This window comes from Mus musculus, chromosome 14 (assembly GCF_000001635.26).
Source record: "Mus musculus strain C57BL/6J chromosome 14, GRCm38.p6 C57BL/6J".
Taxonomy (NCBI): domain Eukaryota; kingdom Metazoa; phylum Chordata; class Mammalia; order Rodentia; family Muridae; genus Mus; species Mus musculus.
This window is the reverse complement of record NC_000080.6, coordinates 8,472,651-8,495,137: the sequence shown is the minus strand read 5'-3', so window position 1 is coordinate 8,495,137 and position 22,487 is coordinate 8,472,651. Positions and strand designations below refer to the sequence as shown.

The 22,487-nt window shown below is 43.2% G+C and overlaps 1 protein-coding gene across 6 annotated transcripts in view; it reads left to right on the top strand.

Annotated features, from left to right (window-relative positions):
* The window catches only part of Cfap20dc (CFAP20 domain containing), a 235,166-nt gene that overhangs the window by 171,199 nt on the left and 41,480 nt on the right, over positions 1-22,487 (top strand). For all 6 annotated transcript variants that reach the window (XM_006518106.4, XM_030248079.1, XM_011244772.3 and 3 more), the window contains 2 exons: positions 12,518-12,721; positions 21,726-21,787. In XM_006518106.4, the coding sequence (XP_006518169.1) occupies positions 12,518-12,721; positions 21,726-21,787 (266 nt within the window). The remainder of the gene's footprint in view (positions 1-12,517; positions 12,722-21,725; positions 21,788-22,487) is intronic.

Sequence of the window (22,487 nt, the reverse complement as noted above, 5' to 3'; positions counted from 1 at the left end):
ACTGAGAGTGTGTGTAGTAGCCAAGAGAAGGTGGGGCTTACTGAAAACTGGTCCTCTTCATAAGAAAGACGAAAGGGCCAGAGTACAACTTCAAGTGCTTTCCTTGGTGGAAAGAAGCATACAGTAACTAATAATTTTTACTTTAATCTTCAGATCTCCATTTTTATCTCAAAACTCAATTATAGAAGAATACTTTTTAACTATATTTTAGGCTTTGTTTAATCTAGACATATCATTATTCAGTTAATTGCCACACTATTTAGCATAACATGTAAAGGGATTAGATTCACTGTCTCCCTAGTGTCTTTCAGCCCAGTATTAGAACAGGAAATAGATATCACCATATTTATTAAAAAGTAATAGAAGTCTATATAATTTTTTGCTCTCCAAGCTTACTAAAAAATGGATTTTTAAATTATTTTTAAGTTTTAAAGGCCTTATTCCACTTATAAATAAAGTACCACATTTTCTAAGTTATTCAAAGGGAAGCCATCTGTCTCTCTTTGAATTTGTCATTGTAGTATGCACTTTTGCAGCTGTTTTTCCAGCAATGCCCCATTGTTTAAATAATACAGAAATGTATTTCTGAGCCCTTGTTTGCTTCAGCTGTAAGCACCTGCTCCAAGATCAGGTTCCCTGCAGTTGGGCATGTTTACTGCCCTAGCCCTGTTGTGCAGGTTTACTTAGAGGTGACTTGCCTACACGTGACAGTTCCATCACAGGTGCCCACTGGCCTCATGCTGCCCTGGAGCCAACTGGCAACAGGCTTCTCCATCAAGCCTACCTGTATTTCCTTCTTTCTAAGCAGATAAGTCAAGGAGCCATGGGTACAGTGGCCTGGAGCACTAACTCAAGTCAGACAGACCTGCAAGAGGCTGTGTGGCATTCTTCCCTTTGAGGCCTTGAACTTGTTATTTATGTCTTCAGCCTCAGTTAACTTATTTGGAGACAAGGGGTTGGGGGGGAGACAATGCTTATTCATTTGCATTGTTTTGACTATGAAGTAAAATAATGTGTGTAGCACATCTGTCCCATAATGCAATAGGCCATTGTAAAAGAAAGATTGGTGCATTTACTGACTTTTCAGTAATATGGAAACCACTGTTCCTGGCATTCTAAGGCAAATGAAAGCTTTGCAAGTTAATGAAGTTCCAAATATTAATTACAATGACTGTTTAGTAAGTGGCTGCTGTTATGGGCATATGGTCCTTGCATTCCATTGTTGAATAAGCTCTACATAGAGTGAATTCGTGTGCCCCTTATATGAAATATTTGGAAACAGGAGTGGGGATTGTTTTCATCCCCCCACCTTCTGTGTGCCTGCTCTGTTCCCAAAGCTAACAGTAGGTTCACGATTGATGGGCAGAATTAAATTGTGGCAAGACTGGCAGCATTTCATAGTCCAGGGTGCTGAATCATATTGAACATTCCCACCAGCTAATAGCTTTCAGGAGCAGTCTGATATTTATGCTTCATCAGAATTCTACTCTCTCCTATCCCCCAAAAGACAAGGTCTTTACCTAAGTTTTGTCTAAGTTTATTGCTGAAACTACAGAATCCAGGGATTAAGTAGCATTTATGCTGTCTGTAAATGTATGAATTAGCAGAGGAACCTGATCCTAGCCCCTCTTTGCAGTGAATATTTAATCCCAAACCCTACCATTGTTGGGATTTATTACATCCAGTGTCTAGTTTAGTTGTGAGGCCCAGTTCTCTAGAGCAGAAGTACATGAAATAATGAAAAGCTGAGGGATAGTCTATAATTTGGGTAGCATTGTTGTAGAACAGTAGAAGTCATGAGAACACTCTAGCATCTGTTAGTGGGCAGCTCGATAGAGAACACTGTGCCTGCTACTGTCATGAAGAGATGTGATTTCAGATTTTCAAGTTGAAGAAACTGGGTCTGAGGAGGCAGATCCAGTGAAGAGCTTGTCATGCAAGCATAAGCACTGGAGTGTGGATCCCTAACACCTGTATAAATGTCATGTGGGTGTAGGGGCCCATCTGAAATCCCAACATGATAAGGAGTTAAAAGATCTCTAGAGCAAGCTGGTTAGTTAGACAAGTTGGATCAGGAGTCCAAGTGAGAGGTCCTGCCTCAGTATATAAGGTAACGAACAATCAAATCGAGACAGACATTTGACATTAGTTTCTAATTTCCACATAAAAGAAAACTTTAAAAGAATTTTTTTAATCTAAGCACCAACACTCATGCAAGCATGTACACATACATAAGAAAGGAAGGAAGGAAGGAAGGAAGGGAGGGAGGGAGGGAGGGAGGGAGGGAGGGAGGGAGGGAGGGAGGGAGGGAGGGAAGGAGGGAGGGAGGGAGGGAGAAAGTCCTTACAGCCCTAAATAACTAGTTCCATAACAGTTCAGGTGGCAACTGGTGTGGCAGTAAGTGTGCACAGGTTAGTTATCGCTCTTAATCCCATTAAGATGTTCCATCTTCACACCCCAAATTTCACATTGCTTACTCTGCTCTTTCCATTTCTATAATACTCAGTAACCTTACTTACTTAAGTACCTCAGTTCCCTAAAGAAAAGTTTAATATCATTTACTGAAGGCTGCTCTGCTTGTTTCGTGTCCAAGGCTACTGTTACCTTGAAGATGTTATATCCTCGAATATGAGACCTCTTCAGCTTGACTCTGCCACACTCCTCCTAATGTATATTTAATTATTAAGCTCTAGAAGTACCTTGAACTCAAAAGATAGCTGCTGGAAAATTAGAAATCAGTTTTTAACTCACTGAAAGGTTAATAAAAAGAATCTAGCTATAATTTTCAGAATTCTTTCTGCAAATTAGCAAGTTGATGAACAAGGAAAATGTATGAAAGTGTTTCTGTGTAGATCATGGGTTACGTTATACTCTACAAACACAGCACATCAATATAAAAAACAATCTTTAAAAGCTTGCTTCCAAAAAGTACAGGCACATGGGTTATACTAAATATTACCTATCTCCTCTCAAGGAAATAAATTTTAGTTTAATTACCCCAGAATTTTCTGAGTCCTTTTAAAGGCTGGGTGTGTATGGCATGCAGGGTTTTCATGAGTGTTGGGTGCTAAAAGGTGTTGACCTGTGGCGGATATTTAGTGGCACTGGCTCTTGTTACACATATATCTGTGACTACCATTGACATAAAATACAATCTAGACTCTGAGAAGTTGTTGCTTTTTAATTACTGTATTGTAGCTTATGTTGTGTGAGCTGATACCACATCCTCTACACTTAGCCAAGTGTTCTAGGTCTTCCCATGGCTCGGTCTTTATGTTTTAATTTTCCCCTTGTGTAGTAGACATATGCTACCAAATACTATAAATTGGGAATGAGCAGGGTGGCTGAGTGTGTACTGCTTCACACTCCCATTTGAGCTTCCTGCTTATTCCTCATTTGTATCATTAGCTCTGTGTCCCTAGTGAATCAGAGCAAGTTCTCCCAAGGATGCATAGCACACCACTGGAGATGCTCCAGGATGCTAGCATGCCATCAGTTACTGTTTTAACTGGCAGTTCCAGTAACTTAACACTGTTGCAAGCACAACAGAAAGGAAGTGAATCCTCAAATTAAAATGCCAATTAAAGTTAGCTCAGAAGAATGGCCTCTCATACTATTCTTGCTGTCATATAGGACTCCAAATAACTTCCAAAGCTCTACTTATATCCACAAAACGCAAGAACAAAAATAAATGTGAGAACGCCACTCGTTCTCCAGTTAGGCTGACACAGAACTGCTGGAGTGAATCACCAGACATTAACTTTTTATTGATTTAATCTTTTATTTATTTATTTATTTATTTACACTCCAGATTTTATCCCCCCGCCCCTGTCCATCCTCCAACTGTTTCACATCCCATACCTCCTCCCCACCACCCACTCCCAACCTCACCAGACCTCTAAATACCCTGGGGCCTCCAATCTCTTGAGGGTTAGGTACATCATCACAGACCTGGCAGTTCTCTGCTGTGTATGTGTGTGGGGGGGGGGGGGGGGCTCACATCAGCTGGTGTGTGCTGCCTGGTTGGTGGTCCAGTGTTTGGGAGATCTCAGGGATCCAGGTTAATTGTGACTGCTGGTCCTCCTGCAGGATCACCCTCCTCCTCAGCTTCTTCCAACATTTCCCTAATACAACCACAGGGATAAGCAACTTCTGTCCATTGGTTGGATGCAAATATCTGCATATGACTCTTTCAGTTGCTTGTTGGGTCTTTTGGAGGGCAGTTATAATAGGTCCCTTTTTCTGAGTACTCACTCCATAGCCTCAGTAATAGTGTCAGGCCTTGGGGCTTTCCCTTGAGCTGGGTCCTACCTTGGGCCTGTCACTGGACCTTCTTTTCCTCAGGTTCCTCTCCATTTCCATTCCTGCAGTTCTTTCAGACAGGAACAATTATGGGTCAGAGTTTTGACTGTGGGATGATAACCCCATCCCTCACTTGCTCCCCTGTCTTCCTGCTGGAGGTGGGCTCTATAAGTTCCTCTCCCTACTGTAGGGCATTTCATCTTAGCTCCCTCCCTTTGATTCCTGAGAGTCTCACCTCCCATGTCTCTGGTACATTCTGGAGGGTCCCCCAACCTCCTACCTCCTGAGGATACCTGTTTCCATTCATTCTGCTGGTCCTCAGGGCTTCAGTCCTTTTCCCCCACCCAGCACCAGATCATGTTTCCTGCTTTCCCTCCCCATCTACTTTCTCTCCTGGGTCCCTCCCCTCCATCTCCTGTGATTGCTTTCTTCTCCCTCCCAAGTGGGACTGAAGCATCCTCACTTGGGCCCTTCAGCTTGTTGACCTTTTTGAGTTCTGTGGACTGTATCTTGGGTATTCTGTAGCCTTTTTTTGTGGCTAATATCCACTTATTAGTGAGTACATACCTGGCATGTCCTTTTGGGTCTGAGCATCATCCTCACTCAGGATATTTTCTAGTTCCATCCATTTGCCTGCAAAACTCGGAATGTCCTCATTCTTACTAGCATTGTGTAAGTGAACCACATTTTCAGTATCCATTCTTCTGTCCTGGGACATCTAGGTTGTTTCTAGCTTCTGGCTATCAGAAACAAGGCCACTATGAACATAGTGTATCACGTGTCCCTGTGGCATAGTGGGACATCTTTTGGGTATATTCCCAAGAGTGATATTGCTGGGTCTTCAGGTAGATCTATTTCAAATTTTCTAAGGAGCATCTGGATTGATTTCCAAAGTGGTTGTACAAGTTTGCAATCCCACCAGCAATGGAGGCCTTAGACTTCGTAATTGTGGTACCCAGAAGCATATATCGTGGTCACAGTCTGAAAAACTCATATAACCATCGTCCCACTTAAGAAAGAAAAACAGTAACACCTCAAAGGTCCTACTGTGTTCTGTTACTGACCATTCTTATCACATTGCTGTAACTGCTGTCTCCAGAACAAGTTTCACCTCTATACCTCTCTAATCATCTCTCTCATAGTATTTTATTGGTCAGAGTCAATAGCATGTTCATGGTTGCATAGTTTTCCTATGTGTATTTATTATCAGTTTTACTAGGCAAAGGGGTAGCATTCAGTTGGGAACTATTAATATAACTTGGAAGAAATTTTAGACTTTTACTGAAACTTGGTTGGAATGGAGGAAGCAGTTTCTTACTATAGGATTTTGGTTATTTATAGCTCTCCTCACCCCTGTTACCTTGGGTCAGTAATATTGCACTTCTAAAACTGCAATGTGGAAGTGTTACTTTCTAATCTGTTTAAAGGTTTCCTATGAACATGATCTGCATGCTTCTGGCTTGACTTGCATTTTTGGCCTGAGGATTGGAATATACTACAGTGTCACCCATTGTAGAGGCCCAGATTAGACACCATCTTCCCCCAAGAAGCTTCCCTGGACTCACAAGCTCTGAGTCACCATGGGTGTTATGCCCTATCACCTACCACTCCCTTTCGAGTGGGTGAGTAGTACAAACCACTCGGTGTAGTTTGAAACAGTTCAGAGGTAGGATGCTTTTGTAGACTCCATCTTAGAATAGAGCTCCGGGCTCAGCCAAAGCTTGACAGGTGCTCTACTATAGAACTAAACCTCGGCTCTTGACTCATCTCATATTTGGAGTTTTCACAGCAGTGTTTCTGCTGTGCAGTAAGAGTCGTGTGTAATCCCAATAGAGAGATCTCTAAGCTCCAGAGCAAGAAGTTCAGAGTTCCCCTAGCTCTGTTCCCCTCCCATCTGGGAAGAAACAGTGAGATTCTTTGTCTGATCTGGACATGGGGCTGTATCTCACATCTCTCTACACTATAAATTGAGACTGAAGCTCCAAAATTTTGCAAGCAGATATTTAATCAATTACACTATTCCACACTGAAATCTTCAAAAGAGACTAGTCAAAGAGCATGTTTTCCCACCAAGCTATGTATTCCCAACACAATCCATTGGATCAAACCCATTTAAACCCAAGGTTTAAACTGTCCTCAATTTTAAAATCTCAACCACATTATTTTCTGTCTTTTGTTTTATGTCACGTATAATTTTAATATAGTTATCCATGAAGGTCTATGTATTAACTATGACAATAAAATACAGACAAGATAATCAGTTTTAAAGAAAAAGGGATTTAATTTGGCTTACAGTTTGAAGGTTTCAGTCCATGATTGGTTGAACAACACATGCAACAGCAGCATATGTTAAAACTTCATGGCCATGTTGGGAAAGAGAAGGAAGATACAGGGGGTACCCCACAGTCCCCTTTAAAAGCCTGACCTGGATGACCTGAGGCCATTCAGTAGCTCACCTCTCAAAAGTTGCAGGAATTTTAATATATTCTGCAACCTCCATGGTAACCTAATTACAGAGCACCTTCACCAGCTGTGAGGGAGTTAGCCATTGACAGGTGCTTCCATTGCTTTCCCAGCTTCTGGCGTCTTAATCTACATTGCATGGCTATGTATTTGCCTACTCTGGACTTGTCGGATAATGGAATAACATGATATGTGGCCTCTACATGTGGCTGCTTTCATGTAACATAATGCTTTTAAGGTCCTGTAGAGTAGAATGTAATAAACTATTACTAGCTTTTATGGCTTAGTTACATTATATAAAATGGATAAATAAACTTCAATGGCTTAGTTGATGGGCATTTGGCTATTTTCACCTTTTGGCTATTTGGAACAATGCTGCTGTGACATGTGTGAACACTATTTTGGGTTAGTTTGTTTTCTATGTGTCGTGTGTGTGTGTGTGTGTGTGTGTGTGTGTGTGTGTGTGTGAAAGTATGAATTTTTGCTTCCCATTGTGTATGTTCAGGCATGGATTTTTGGGTCTCATGAGTACTCTATGCTTAACATTTAAGAAACTATAAATTTGTTTTTCCAGATTAGCTACTCCATTTATGTTCCCTCCCAGCAGTGTGTACAGGGACTCCCTCCCAGCAGTGTGTACAGGATCTTCCTCCCAGCAGTGTGTACAGGCTCTCCCTCCCAGCAGTGTGCACAGGCTCTCCCTCCCAGCAGTGTGCATAGGCTCTCCCTCCCAGCAGTGTGTACAGGCTCTCCCTCCCAGCAGTGTGTACAGGCTCTCCCTCCCAGCAGTGTGCACAGGCTCTCCCTCCCAGCAGTGTGCACAGGCTCTCCCTCCCAGCAGTGTGTACAGGCTCTCCCTCCCAGCAGTGTGTACAGGCTCTCCCTCCCAGCAGTGTGTACAGGCTCTCCCTCCCAGCAGTGTGTACAGGCTCTCCCTCCCAGCAGTGTGCACAGGCTCTCCCTCCCAGCAGTGTGTACAGGCTCTCCCTCCCAGCAGTGTGCACAGGCTCTCCCTCCCAGCAGTGTGTACAGGCTCTCCCTCCCAGCAGTGTGTACAGGCTCTCCCTCCCAGCAGTGTGCACAGGCTCTCCCTCCCAGCAGTGTGCACAGGCTCTCCCTCCCAGCAGTGTGTACAGGCTCTCCCTCCCAGCAGTGTGCACAGGCTCTCCCTCCCAGCAGTGTGTACAGGCTCTCCCTCCCAGCAGTGTGTACAGGCTCTCCCATCCAGCAGTGTGTACAGGCTCTCCCTCCCAGCAGTGTGCACAGGCTCTCCCTCCCAGCAGTGTGTACAGGCTCTCCCATCCAGCAGTGTGTAAAGGCTCTCCCTCCCAGCAGTGTGTACAGGCTCTCCCTCCCAGCAGTGTGTACAGGCTCTCCCTCCCAGCAGTGTGTACAGGCTCTCCCTCCCAGCAGTGTGTACAGGTTCTCCTTCCCAGCAGTGTGTACAGGTTCTCCCTCCCAGCAGTGTGTACAGGGTCTCCCTCCCAGCAGTGTGTACAGGCTCTTCCTCCCAGCAGTGTGTACAGGCTCTCCCTCCCAGCAGTGTGTACAGGCTCTCCCTCCCAGCAGTGTGTACAGGCTCTCCCTCCCAGCAGTGTGCACAGGCTCTCCCTCCCAGCAGTGTGTACAGGCTCTCCCTCCCAGCAGTGTGTACAGGTTCTCCCTCCCAGCAGTGTGCACAGGCTCTCCCTCCCAGCAGTGTGCACAGGCTCTCCCTCCCAGCAGTGTGTACAGGTTCTCCCTCCCAGCAGTGTGTACAGGTTCTCCCTCCCAGCAGTGTGCACAGGCTCTCCCTCCCAGCAGTGTGCACAGGCTCTCCCTCCCAGCAGTGTGTACAGGCTCTCCCTCCCAGCAGTGTGTACAGGCTCTCCCTCCCAGCAGTGTGTACAGGTTCTCCCTCCCAGCAGTGTGCACAGGCTCTCCCTCCCAGCAGTGTGCACAGGCTCTCCCTCCCAGCAGTGTGTACAGGCTCTCCCTCCCAGCAGTGTGTACAGGCTCTCCCTCCCAGCAGTGTGTACAGGCTCTCCCTCCCAGCAGTGTGCACAGGCTCTCCCTCCCTTTCTCACAGTTGTAACCACTTTGTGTAACCACTGTAACTGAAGTGCATACACCTCCTGAGGGTGATGCTGATCACATTGCCATGTGCGTACTGTTACCATGACTACTTTTTATGACTTTGAAATATTTGCTTTTTTAGTGGTTTTCCATTGGAATATGAATGTTGTTCCTCTTGTGATATTTTTCCCAAAGCTTCTTAGATACTCATTAATGTCCTACATTCTAACAACAGAAATAATCCATCAAAAAGACATAATAATTATAAATATGTGGAAGCCAAATTTGGGGCTTTTTTTCTTAACTTCATAAAACAAATACTAATGAGAAAAAAAAGTGAGCGAGGTCAATATCCAGTAATAGTGATGACTCTGGAATCCCGCACTCATCTTTAGATAGGCAGCGAAAACCAAATTTCAACAAAGAAACGTCAAGTAAGCTGTACCATAGATAAAATGGACCTAACATATACAAAGATTATACACTTTCCTCAGAAGGCCATGAACTTTCTCTAAAATAAAACATATTCTAGGTCACTAAGCAAACCCAAACAAATTCAGAAGGATTAAAATGGTTCCTTATATACTATCAGGTCATAACAGAACAAAACTAGAACTTAATAATGAGAGAAACCTCACAAAGACTTAAAGATGCATTGGTGCTCGCACCACTCTTGAATGGGCCAGTGGGTCACTGAAGAAATCAGTGGAAGTTTTTAAATTTTTAAAATCAAGTGAAAATTAAAGTACAACCACCAGCCCTTGCAATGTAACAAGGCCAGTTCTAAGAGGAAAGTTTATAACTGTGAGTGTTTGCATTAAGCAATCTGAGCAATCTCAAATAGTCTAAAGATGCACCTCAGAGCATAGAAGTGAGGAAGAGCAAGGGAGCCTCAGCGGTGTGAAGAAACAGCCTCCGAGAAAGGGTGGAAGGAATGCTCCCGCCAATCACACATCAGGCAGGAGATTAACATCTAGAATATATAAAGAATTACAAAACATAAGCATCAGAAGAAGAAACAAACCATCCATTCAGTAAATGAGCTGAGGAACTGAACAGATGCTCCTCAGAAGAAGAAGAAGCACAAATAGCCAATAAATACTTGAAAGGGTGTTTAAATCTTTAGCTATGGGGAGCATGCAAAGTAAAGCTTCATTGAGAGTGCATTCTACTTTATCAGAATGGCTGTCATCACCAAAATAAGTAGTTGCCCTTACACACTGCTGGCAGGAGTGTGAACCAGAACAGCCACTGGTGTCAGTGTAAAAGCTCCTCCAGAAACTAAAATCTACCCTATGTCCTGCGTGTAATCCTAAGGACATACCCAAAGATCCTTAGTCGGCATACAGAGATGCTTGTAAGCCTGGGTATCCATCAAAGACGAAGGTAAAGAGAAGATGGCACTTAGACACAATAAAATTTTCTTCGACCTTAAGAAAATAGTGACATTTGCAGGGAAATTTGTAGAACTGGAGATCATTATGTTAAGCAAAATAAATCAGATAGAAAGACGAATACTATATGTTTACTCTTATATACGGACTATAGGGTCTAGGATAGGAAGATAAAAGGGAGCCATGAGAGAGAGAGAGGAAGAGAAACTCGGATGAGGGAGAAAATGAGAGAAAGTAATGTAGTACCTGTGGCATGACAAGAAGTTACAGGCAGTCTTAACAGGAGAGGGTTTCGTATCTGAACAAAATGAAAAGCAATATGATGAGTGAGGAAATGGCTGTGATAGCGATGGCAAGGGATACTGTCCTCAGTATGTAAAGATGTTTTATAAATCAATAAGAAAACTGTAATATGAGTTCTTAATATGACCAAGTATAGACATGGCAAAGTATGTACAAAGCATTTCCATGACACCTTAAGAAGTCGTGCATATATGGGGAGAGTGTCCTTCTGAAGCCACAGGTAAGGATTTATCTGAGGTCCCAGCAGCACTCCAAAGAGTCTGCTCATCATATTATCAAGCAGCAATATTTTAAAATTCAAGTTATGGGTATGGCAATTTCTTATTAGAAATCATTTGGTGTCTTGGGAACTCCAAGAATTGATTTCAAGATTACATTTTTTCATAAAGTATTTTTTTAAAATGCAGTAGCTAACTCAAAGTGTCCTCCAAGAAAATAAGTAAAGGTCTCCATGGGAAGATCTGAAGATTCTCATGTGTCATAGGAACTCCTGGTGACTATAACCAATATTTCCATGTATGCCAGGAAATTTTAAAATTACTTTTAAGTTATGTGTTAATTAGACTTGAGTATAAAGCACATTGCTCATATGGAAGGCCAAGTTTTTAGCCATGGTTTAAGCAACAGGAAAGGAAACAAAATGTGTCCAGGTTTTCATATCCTAATTCCTGTCCTGTACACTGAAGTAAGTTTTATGTGCTGTCACCATGGCCCAGCAGGGAAAGGTGCTTGCTGCAAGCCTGACAACCTGAGTTCCATCTCTGTGACCCCTATGGTGGGAGAGAACTGACTCTGGCTAGTTGTCCTCTGACTCCCCATGTGTCACTCATGGGTACACACACACGCGCACACACACACACACGCACATGCACACACTAGAAAACAAAATTTTTTAATAATTAAAAGAAGAAATAATGTTTATTTGTATTAGCAACTGGGGACTTACAGTGGTAAAATTCAACCAGTACCTTATGTCTTAGGGTTTTACTGCTGAGAACAAACACCATGACGAAGCCAACTCTTATAAGAACACCATTTAATTGGGGCTGGCTACAGGTTCAGAGGTTCAGTCCATTATCATCAAGGCAGGAACATGGCAGCATCCAGACAGGCATGGTTCAGGAGGAGCTGAGAGTTCTACATCTTCATCTGCAGGCTTCTAGCAGAATACTCCTTCCAAGCAGCTCTGAAGAGCATCTTAAAACCCACACCCACAGTGCCATGTCTACACCAAAAAGGCCACACCTACTCCAACAGGGCCACACCTTCTAATAGTGCCACTCCCTGGACTGAGCATACACAAACCATCACACCTTCTAAGTTGGGCTGTTGTCCAGAAAGGGGGCTTCTCTTTACAGAGTTCCTTTTAAGTTGGCTGTGGTGCCTTGCACCTGCAATCTCAGCACTCAAGAGGCTCAAGTAGGAGGATTTCTGTGACTTCAAGGCCATCCTGGGCTATGAGGAAACCCTTTCACCAAAATGCATCAGTAGTAAACAGATAGACTCACGTAATTAAACACTGCCTTGGGTTTAGGGATCCAGCTGGAGTCAGGCAGTCATGGCAGCAATCTGTGCAGCGCTCGTGGCTGACTAGTCAGTCACAGGACCGTCAGTTAGACAGCTACAATTGAGACAAATGCAAAAAGTCAAAACTTTTACATTCTATGAGAACTCATAATAGAGGAGCTGGCCTCATTTGTTATTGTCAGAAAAGGCCTCCCGAGGAAGAATCAGGAAGAGTTAGCCAGCCAGGCAGCCAGGGGGGACCAGCATTCATAGGCAAGCGAAGGCAGATGCTGGTTTGCTGCTTCTGAGGTCCCTCGTGAAGGCAATGTGCCTGTGTACTGGGAGCAAAGATTAGGTGGGAGATGGAGTAGCCTCTCTTGAAGGTGTAAAGAGCATTTGAGCCTCTGCTGAAGGTAGGACAGTAGCCACACTTATTGATAGCTCATGAAATTGAAACTGCAATACACTCTTATCTCTCTGTCTTTCTGGGTCAGGAATATAACTGGAGAAACTATCAGCCCAGCCAGATGAGCGAATCTGAGCTGCAGATGCTGGCGAGCCTCCGGCGGCAGCAGAATGAAGACCTGGAGGACACTGGGGCTCCCCATGGCCTGAGCGCGTCTCAGGTAGACCACTGTAATGTCAGCATCAGTACCAGCAGTGATGACACGACCACGTGGAACTCTTGTCTCCCACCCGTGAGTCCTGCACTTTGCATCTGTTCCCTTGCCTTCAAAACGAGCACGACCAGACCTGTCTGGGGAAAATAGAGCAAAACTGAGCCCCCATAGACCACGAGATGCATGCAGAGCTCATTCTGAAACAGGCTTTTAGGGAAGAGACAGATAGGGAAAGATGGCATTGTCACATCTTAGACTGCCTTATGCCCTCTTGGAAATGTGTGTATGATGTTTGATTGTCTTAGTTCTCTTTTGTTTGGAAATGTGTGTATGATGTTTGATTGTCTTAGTTCTCTTTTGTTTTGCACAATAGATGAGAACCAGGTCATTGATGAATACAGAGATCTACTTTGCTCAGTTCTGAAGGCTGAAAAGTCTAGGGTCTGTATGCATTGTCCCATGAAGGCAGGGAAAATGGAGCAGGCATGTGGAGCAGAAACATACTAGTGGAAAGGGGCTCAATGAGTCTTGTTGTCAAGAACTCGCTCCCACAATAATGGGATTAATTCACTCATGACCTCAGAGTCCTTGCCCCCTAACTACCTCTTAAGGATCCCACCTCCTCTCTGCTTCGTGTAGGTGATGATGCTTCTGATATACAGACATCGGGAGAACACACACAAATCACAGCAGTGTATAAAATCATGCACTGACATCAACTCTGACAATTCCTGCTTCTAGCACAAGCCCCTTGCCGCATAAAAGAGACGTAGTAATTTTCAATGAAATACTTACTAAATGAAAGAGCAGAGGGGAAAAGCCCCAGACGCAGTCAATACCGCTCACCAGCGAGGACAGAATGGAACCCGTGTACACGTCACTGATGTTCACTGACTCTCCCTGTGTTTGAGGGCTTATGTTAGGAGCTGCAGATAATGTTTTTAAGGGCTGACACTGCCACGTGTTCACATGTTAAAACACATTAGTATAGCTGTGACCTAGCAGAGAAGGACATATAAAGTAACTGACTCAGGCTTGTATAGCTATGAATGTAGCACAGTAGTCAGGTCCTTGCCTAGCATATGTGACATCCTGGCCTCCATCCCCAGCGAAGAAATGCTTTAATAAACAGAAGCTGCCTATTCTCAGATATTCTGTCTGCAATCACAGCTAACGAGCACAGGAAGAGGAGGTTCCTATGCTCTTGAGAGAACCTGCAGTAGTCATGGACACTAGCAAGAGAGTATCCCCGACTTCGACAGCGCCAACAGCGGCTCCTGACCATCCCTTGCCTATTTATTTAGGTCCCAGATGGAAATAACAAAAGTCCCCATAATAGAAACATAAATTAGGGCCTGGGGAGACAGTTCATCATTTAAAAGTTCTCCCTGCTCTTGTAGAGAATCTAGGTTTGGTTTCCAGCACCCATATGGTAACTCCAATTCCAAGGTATCCTGTGCCCTCTTCTGACCTCCACAAGAAACAGACGCACATGTGGTACACTTACAGACATGCAGACAAAACACTTAAACACAGAAATAAAAATTAATAAATCCTTAAAATTTTTAAATTATGTTTTAAACCTATATAAATATTAAATTCAAATGAAGTAAACAGAAGATAAGTTTCATATATTTAAGATTTGTTTTGCAATCTGTTTCTATGTTAGATGCAGTTGTTCCAGGACCCCAACAATTTTGTAGACATTGTGCATCTCCAGAGCGTCTTAGCTCGTAGTCACAAGTGTTAGTTACCTGAGGCCTTCCAGCCATTAGCGTTTCCAGTTCCCGTGAGAACACTGGGGCTCTTGAGAAAAGGCCTGACTGGCTTCCTGACTCTTGGTATGTGAGTCACTTGTCAAATAGGTGTTACTGACATCCAGTGGACGAGGAGGTTCCTATGCTCTTGAGAGAACATGGAAGTCATCATGGACAATGAAGCCATAAAGTCTGCAAGGAGATTCAAAGGCAGACGATCACCACCAGTGCTCACTTAGGACCCTTTGTCTCCATCTCCCCTGGCCCCAGCTTCCTCTTGCTTAATTTGCGTTTTCATAGACACGGCCATGGATACACATAACTTTCCAGGCAGCCTTGGTGCTGGACACTATCCATGTACCCTTGACTTTGGCCACAGACCATCCTCTTACTGGAGTAAAAATTACAAGGGTCACTTGCCAACAGAAGTGAAACAGTGCCTTTCTTATAGCATATTCCCCAGAAGTCATCTAAGCCCCTGTTAGAGACAGAATGGCAGCCTCTGGATGGAGTCCATTTTGTCAGAAAGTGGCTCCGAGACCAGGAGTACAGAGGACAAGCTGAGGAGGGATTATTTATGGGCTGAGAAGTCTGAACTCTTGGTTGCCCTGGATACCGGGTTTTCATCACTGCCCTGTTCTGGAAAAAAAAAAAAACCAGAAGTCTCCTGCATAACAAGTTCCCTGCTCTCAAAGTGTACAGCCAAAAATAACATCATTAGTAATGAACTTAATAACCCCTCTATTCAACCAAATGAGAAATTGGAAAGTCTATTTTTTAGACGGGAAAAAATTTGAAAAATCCTACCTTTAGTATTCATAGGATATGTTTATTATTTCATCAAGTTCAGTTTCCTCCACTATTGGAACTATCAACAAATGGGAAATTGCATTCCTAATGAACTCTGCGTCCTGCTGCTCACCTAGAGCTTAAATAGAGCAATTTACAAGCATTGTTTCCGCTGCTCCGAGAGCTTGTGCCTTTCCTTTCTCCTGAGAAAAGGTGTGGAGATGGTGAGAAGCCAAATGACACGCGTCCTGGCATCTTGATGCCTTGCCTTCTTTTGTCTCAGTGAATGGTGTTGCTCCTCAAGCTAGAAGACTGGAAGACATCTCCCCTGTTGCCACGTTTTCCTTCCCCCATATCCACATTGGTCTTCAGATTCTAAGGCTCTTCTATCTGTTTCTTTTTTATTAAGTATTTATTTGTATGTTTGTTTGTTTGTTTACTTCTGTGTGTCTGAGTGCCTGGCCTACATATATGGATGCTCACCATGTGCATTACTGGCACCTTCGGAGGTCAGAGGAGGGTGTCAGCTCTACTAGAACTGGAGTTGTGAATGGTGCAAACCATGCATGTACATGCAGACAAAAGGGAGGAAGCAACTTCAGATTGCAGACAGGGGCAGACTCTGTCTGTGGAGGTGAGGGCAGCATCTCTCCTTATGGCAGGGAGCCTTCTCTCCAGGCCCCTGCCTCTCCCTCAGCTCACACAGAACTTGAAACTCACCATTGCTGCCTAGCTCCATCCCATCCAACATATGCACAGGCAAATGACACTGCTCCAGCCACACTGTGTCCCCTGTCCCTGTTCTCTGCCAGCCCACAGGTACTTCCATCCCACTTCTCCCTTTGGGACACACCCACTTGTTTGTTTGGATTTTGTTTGGGTTTGGTTGTTTCCCCTGCCTGCTCTGCTTACACAGTGGCTAACTTTTTATTAAAGAATCCTTTTACAGTCATTTGTCTGTGGGAGGTGCACACCATGGCACTGGCGTGGAGGTTGGGGGACAACCTGGCAGAGTTAGTTCTCTTCCACCATGGCAGTCACGGGGATTGATTGAACCAGTTGTCAGGCTGTGGAAAACACCATTACCTGCTGAGCTAGCCCCTAAATAATTTATTCTTAAATTGTTTCACACTCGTTGCAGGACTGTAAGTTACGGAAATATCAGCTAAATGTCCCTGTCCTCTCCTACATTCAGCCTTCTGCCCTGTCAATAGGCTCAACTCTAGTACTTAGCAACATTAAATATCCATTGTTACCAGTGGTCCCGGCCCTGGATATAGGACCCATAAAGACAACCCAACATGGGGTAGCACAGCTGTTTGTCACTTACGGATTAAATGAAACAATCAGTAACAGGCACACTAAACAATCCCTTTTGACTCTAAAGTAAACATCAGCTTGGTTTTGCTTAAGTAAATCTTGAGTGGCACATGCAATACTTTATGTTAAATATTGATAATGAACATTCAGTATGTGCCCAGAGAAGCTCTCCCTCTGAGCAAGGCTTGCTGAGAAATTGTGTGGAAAGGAGATTTAGTGAGGCCTCGTCCAGCATCTGCCCTTATGGGAGCGTGTCACAAATGCTGCATTGTGGAGCTAGAGAGCACACACAGAATACGGTGACATGTGCAGCCAAAGCTATTGCTGTGTTTGCCACAAGCTCTGATTCCCTAGCACCGGTACAGTCCTGAGCAGCATGTACTGTTTAAAGGCTGTTTAGATGTAATAAATTAGTCATTTAAAAGTGTAATTAAATGCAACCATATTTCTCTTCACAAATTGGCTTTTGTAGCCTTCTTACGCTAAATGAATCAAGCCTACCAAGAAATCCATTGGCCTTTGACAGACAAATTTTTCAAAGTTTCTAACTTAGACCCAAATTCAATTAAAACAATACTTTACAACTTCTGTGGAAACCAGGCTACAAGCAATCGATTTTAGAGACATTCTGGAAAGAGTGGCCCTCGTGAGATTTGTTCAGAAACTGGGTTCTAGGAAGCCTTGGGAAGAGATGTAAGACTTAGTTACAATGAATTTTTAAGTAAATGTGTTTCTAATTTTAATTGGCAATAACATGAAAATTTTCCATTCATGGTGGGTGTGTGTCAAGGGCATGAGCACGCGCACACACACACACACACACACACACACACGAACACACATACCAACACAGATATAGTTTCGTATGATCACCAAACGACTATAAAGCAGCTCTGGCCCTAAATCCTATGTCGGTCATTCACTATAATCACCTGTAAATGAATTCACCACAGGGCCTTTTCATGTTGTCTTATCCCAGCAAATGAGCCAAGTTGCCAGAATAGGACCCTGCTGCCCCAGGGGAATTTCTTCACGTTTTCCTGAGCATTTCCCCTTTTCCTGGCTACTGGAGCTCTGCAGGCGTCCTAAGGCCGTGCACATGGACTGGCACTGTGCACTTGTGCAGAGGCTCTAAGCAAAGACGTGCTTGTGCTTATCTGGTTAAGCTTACACACTGGTGTCCCAATTGCCCCCCCTCCCCCCGCAGAGCTTGGCTAACCGCCTTTGGTGGTCCTCGCCCCCCCTATTTTTTTTTTACTACTTCAATTATTTCTGCCCCTTCGTGAACCTCAAGTCAAGACAAGCGCACCTTATGTGCATGCTGTGCTCCGAGCAGATGCCTCAAAGCTCTCATTTCTTCAAATTAGAAACCCCCACGCCACAACCTAATATCAAGGATATAAGCCTTTCCGGCTTGGAAAAAGTGAGCAAGGGGATGTAAATGCTCATCTTCGGCATCCATCAATGTGGCATATTGCAGAGCATAATATTTGGAGAAAAATGAGGCAAAATTCACTTAATAAAATCCCAAGCATATGCTGAGGTTCTCAGACAAGTTATTTATGGCCTTGATTAACCTTGCGATATTATTGCCATTTTCAATAGATTTTACATAATAACATAAAAATATTGTCTGTACCTCTCAACATAGCAGGATTATCTTATCTCTTGTTCTTTTATTTAGCCTTCCCTGCTCTCCCTTACCTCTCAACATTTCCAGCAAATTGATCATAGGAAATCAAAACTTCTGGGTGGTGGTTAATTTTATAAGCACAGCATCCTGGTACTAGGGCATAGCAACAGCGCCACCAAAAGGACAGAGTCCTCTATTGCCAGGCTCCATCTCCTGTATTTGCCAGGAGCTTTTCTGTGTTTTGCATGAGTCCAGGCTGCTGTGCATACAAAACTGGCATGGTAGGTGTTTCGTAGCTAATAGGACTTCATTTCTTCTAATCTACAGACTCATTAGTTCCTCAGCTCTTTTGGGATATGCTGGTCTTGTTTTTTATCCGGGTAATCTAAGAAGGTAGGGGGTTGAGTGTGCTACGCTGTAGATAAAATCAGATGAAACCTAGAAATGATGCAAAAAAAAGAAAGAAAGAAAGAAAGAAAGAAAGAAAGAAAGAAAGAAAGAAAGAAAGAAAGAAAGAAAGAAAGAAAGAAAGAAAGAAAGAGAGAAAGAAAGAAAAACCTGATATTAGAATCACAGTAATTTCTGTGCTGTCAGGAGAAAATATGGATATGTGTGAGCTGTTCTGTGGCTACCCAACCACGAAAGTTACCTCACAATATGAATGGTCCTTATTCTCAGAGTGTGTTATATCTGCCTGTTATATCTTAACTACGACAGGCCCATGTTTATCAGTGTGCTTTAAAACTTACTGTCATTAATTTTAAATATATAGTGACATGCTGTGGGGGTCAAATCAAGTAAATTTAATTTATAGAAATCGTACAGTCTCAGATACGTCAGACAAATGCATCTTGGGACGGCTTCTTTTTTCTGTGCTGTATACTGAATGGACCTGGCAGGTTGTTATTCAGAAACATTGCATTCCACATTCTGCATGAATTCCCAAGCCTCACGCAACAATACAAGCAAACTAGTGTTGAGATGAAGTCTCCCTGAATGGGAACAAATTCCGGCTGTACTATTTCCTGGCAGGCATGATCTGGGGTTAATACTAGTAGCTGAATGTCCTCTTCTAATAAATGGAGTTAATTATATATAGTTCACAGGCTTGCTGTGGGGCTCACATGAGATAGTCTCTCTCAAGAATTAGCATGAAATAGCTGTGCAGTAAATATAAGTCACTGCTGTGGCTATTGTGGCTATTTGTAGACACTAGTAGGCTGCTGCCATTGCTGTACTTACTTCTAGGCATCAGTAATGGTCTTTTGCATCTACTTACAATGTTCTATAGATAAGGCCAAATTCTCAATCAAACCTTGATTTTATTTGTCTATCACGGATACCATCACAGGATGTTACCTACCTAAAAACAAATTTGCTGATCTGTATATAGAGAAACACAGTAAAGGGAAAATGTCTCCTTCAGCACCCACCCTAGACCCATGGCTGTCTGAAGTGCAACGTCACCCAGTGAACTTTGTGGGGCTGGCGACATGCTACCCCACACGTGGTATCTTGCATTAAGGAGCAGAAGCAGGGACAAGGTCGCACATCCCTGCCCTCTCTCTTTACCTCTTACACAGCTCATACAACTGAGGAAAGAGTCTGTGGTCTGCCCCTGAGCCAGGTCTCAACATCCGTATGTGACCCTCCCTGCACCCACAGGAAAGGAGCACCCTTGTCTCTCAAGGTGAAGGAGCACGGGGAAGAGGCGAATCAGAACGCCTTGCTAAGTTCTCCCGGTGCATTTCCAGTCGATCCTATCACCTTTATTAAATCATATTTCTCCATTTGCTGTTGGATGTTTTCAAACACTTGTGAGTCATTACTGGCTGTGCCTTTCTTCCCCATTGTGTCACTGCATCTGTTTTACGTTATGTAAACACGACCAAAGAGGGAGAGGAACAAGTGTGCCGAGTGCAGAGAGCTGCGTTGCCAGCACAGTGGGCACTTTCCAAGACGGAAAGACAGAGTCTGGAATAAGAGCTTGAGATAAGTGTACATGGAACTAATGCTTGTAAGGTTCAGGGGTGGACATTTGCTCAAATATCAGAACTGTGATACCCAGAAAGTTCTGGAAATGCCTGTGGAAATAAATAAGCAGAAGTCCATTCAGCAGAGGCCTTTGTGCTGCAGAAGTACTGAGTGAATACCAATGACTCCATTATTGGGAATAATTTTCTATACCAGTGAGAGCTGATCCAGAGAAGCAACTCTGGCTATGAAGTAATAAAGTCTAAATTGTCAACTAAATTTCACTTGCAAATTGCTGAAAGTTTGATTTCTCTGGTGAGATGAGTTATGCCTTATGACATATTTCCTTTCCACTGTTCTCCCAGCTGTTATTTCTGATTACTGAGATGGTGATGGTATTCAGTCACCAAGTACCTGAGAGCGCTGAAATGCATGCTGCGTCCCAGGGAGCTAGGCTAAGTGGCGTGAGTCTCACACAGGTGATGGACATGTATCAAAAGAGCATGTGTAAGAGGTTACTCTTACAAGCAGCGCCCACCACCTGTGGTATTAATATTTTAGGACCCTTAAAATAAAGACTATGTGGGGAATGAAGAAGGTAGGCTCTTTATGAACAACCACCACACCACACCGCACTGCACCATACCACACCATAGCTGTTGACCTTGGCTTGGGTCTGCTCTGAGGGACCACATATATTCACTGGGGTAAGGAGGCCTTAACAACCCCTCTGGGAGGAGGAGTTCTATATGCAATTCGCAAATACATACCAAGTTCCAATGTGCGGTAAAATATGAAGTCCAAAATAAAGTGGTTTCCATGTTAGAATTTTATCTTTGTTGGCCACATAAGGAAAATATTTAGAATTATCCTCAAAATGGAGTTGGTATTAGCTACAACAAACTTTCTTCCCAAAGAGGAAAAGAAATCACGTTTTATTATTGGCATTAGTTTATTTTTCTGTCTTTTGGTTTTTTTGGGTTTTTTTGTTTGTTTTTTAGTTGCGTTTCAAGTAATGATGAAAGGTTTATTGTGGGGGGTGTTGGGAGTTCCCATTTCTATTAGCCCCACTTTGTCAGCTCATTTTGATCAATCTTCACAGTTGTCTTATATATTTGATTTATATTTTACCTAAGATTTATATGAATAATCCAAGTTAATGGCAATGGAAGTAAACCTCGCAAACTTACTGGCATTGAAACATAAATATGTTTTGCTGTGTCTCTAGTTATTGCCAGTGCTTCCAACAGGAGGTCTGGTTATCTTTTGCTGTCTCTGGAAACAGCAACAGCATAAAGACTCCACAAGGAGAGCTCTAACGTGAGGCCTCTGTTTACATCACAGATGCTGGTGAGCCTTATCGCTAGTGATTAAAGTGGCCTGGGTTTCATGGGTTATATCACCCTGTGATTTGCTGGATCTCTCAGAGCCTTTGCCTATGCTGTGAAGAGGACCCAGCTCTTTCCTGTAGATGGGATATCAAAAATAAGATATCAACAAATGAGAACTGTTCATATCAAAATATCAGAAATGAGGATCCATGTGAAGGTGTGCACAAAAGTTACCGAGCTGATTGGTTTCTGCCTCACAGATGTTTTGTTTCTTTCAGCCTGTGAACCAGGGCCGTCACTATCAGAAAGAAATGAATCCACCTTCTCCATCTAACCCTCGGTAAGAATCGCCAGAAACCTACATGGTTCTAATTTCCGTGTTATTGGTATATTTATGTATAATCATAACTACATGGTTTTAATTTAAAGTCTTTGACTTAGAAGGTTATTCTTGGTTACATAAATGTATTTGCCAACCCCGTCCCCAAGCACCTCCCAGAGTCCTTATTTTGGTGGTGGTGGTGGTTGTTATCCTGTGGTTTCTTTGTTTTGGGGAACTGCTTGGTTTGATTCACTTTTGAAACAAAAGTCTTACCATGTAACAGCTGTCCTGAAACTTTCTGTATGAATCAGGCTGGCTTTGAACTCACAGAGATTCATCTGCCTGTGTCAATGTCCAACCAGAGTTCATTTCTTTTGAAGTTTTTCTTCATCCAGTTTGCTTATCCAAACTGTATAGTAGCAGGAACAATCCACCCGTGTTGAGCTACTTGGCTGCAGGGTTTTGAGCAAGCCATCTAACACAAGGACACTCAGGCATAATAATTACTTGATATTTTGAGGAAATTCAAAAGGACAAATACATGAAAAATTCTTAGCACAGTTGCTAGCACATGGCAAGCTCTTTTTGAGCAGTGACTTATGATTTTCATAAACATGCCATTTTAATAGGTAGCCAATGCCTTGAATATGAGTGTTTTATATTCCTTAAAATGTAACAAGATGCCTTATGAAAGTGCAAATGACAATTCACTTTTTTA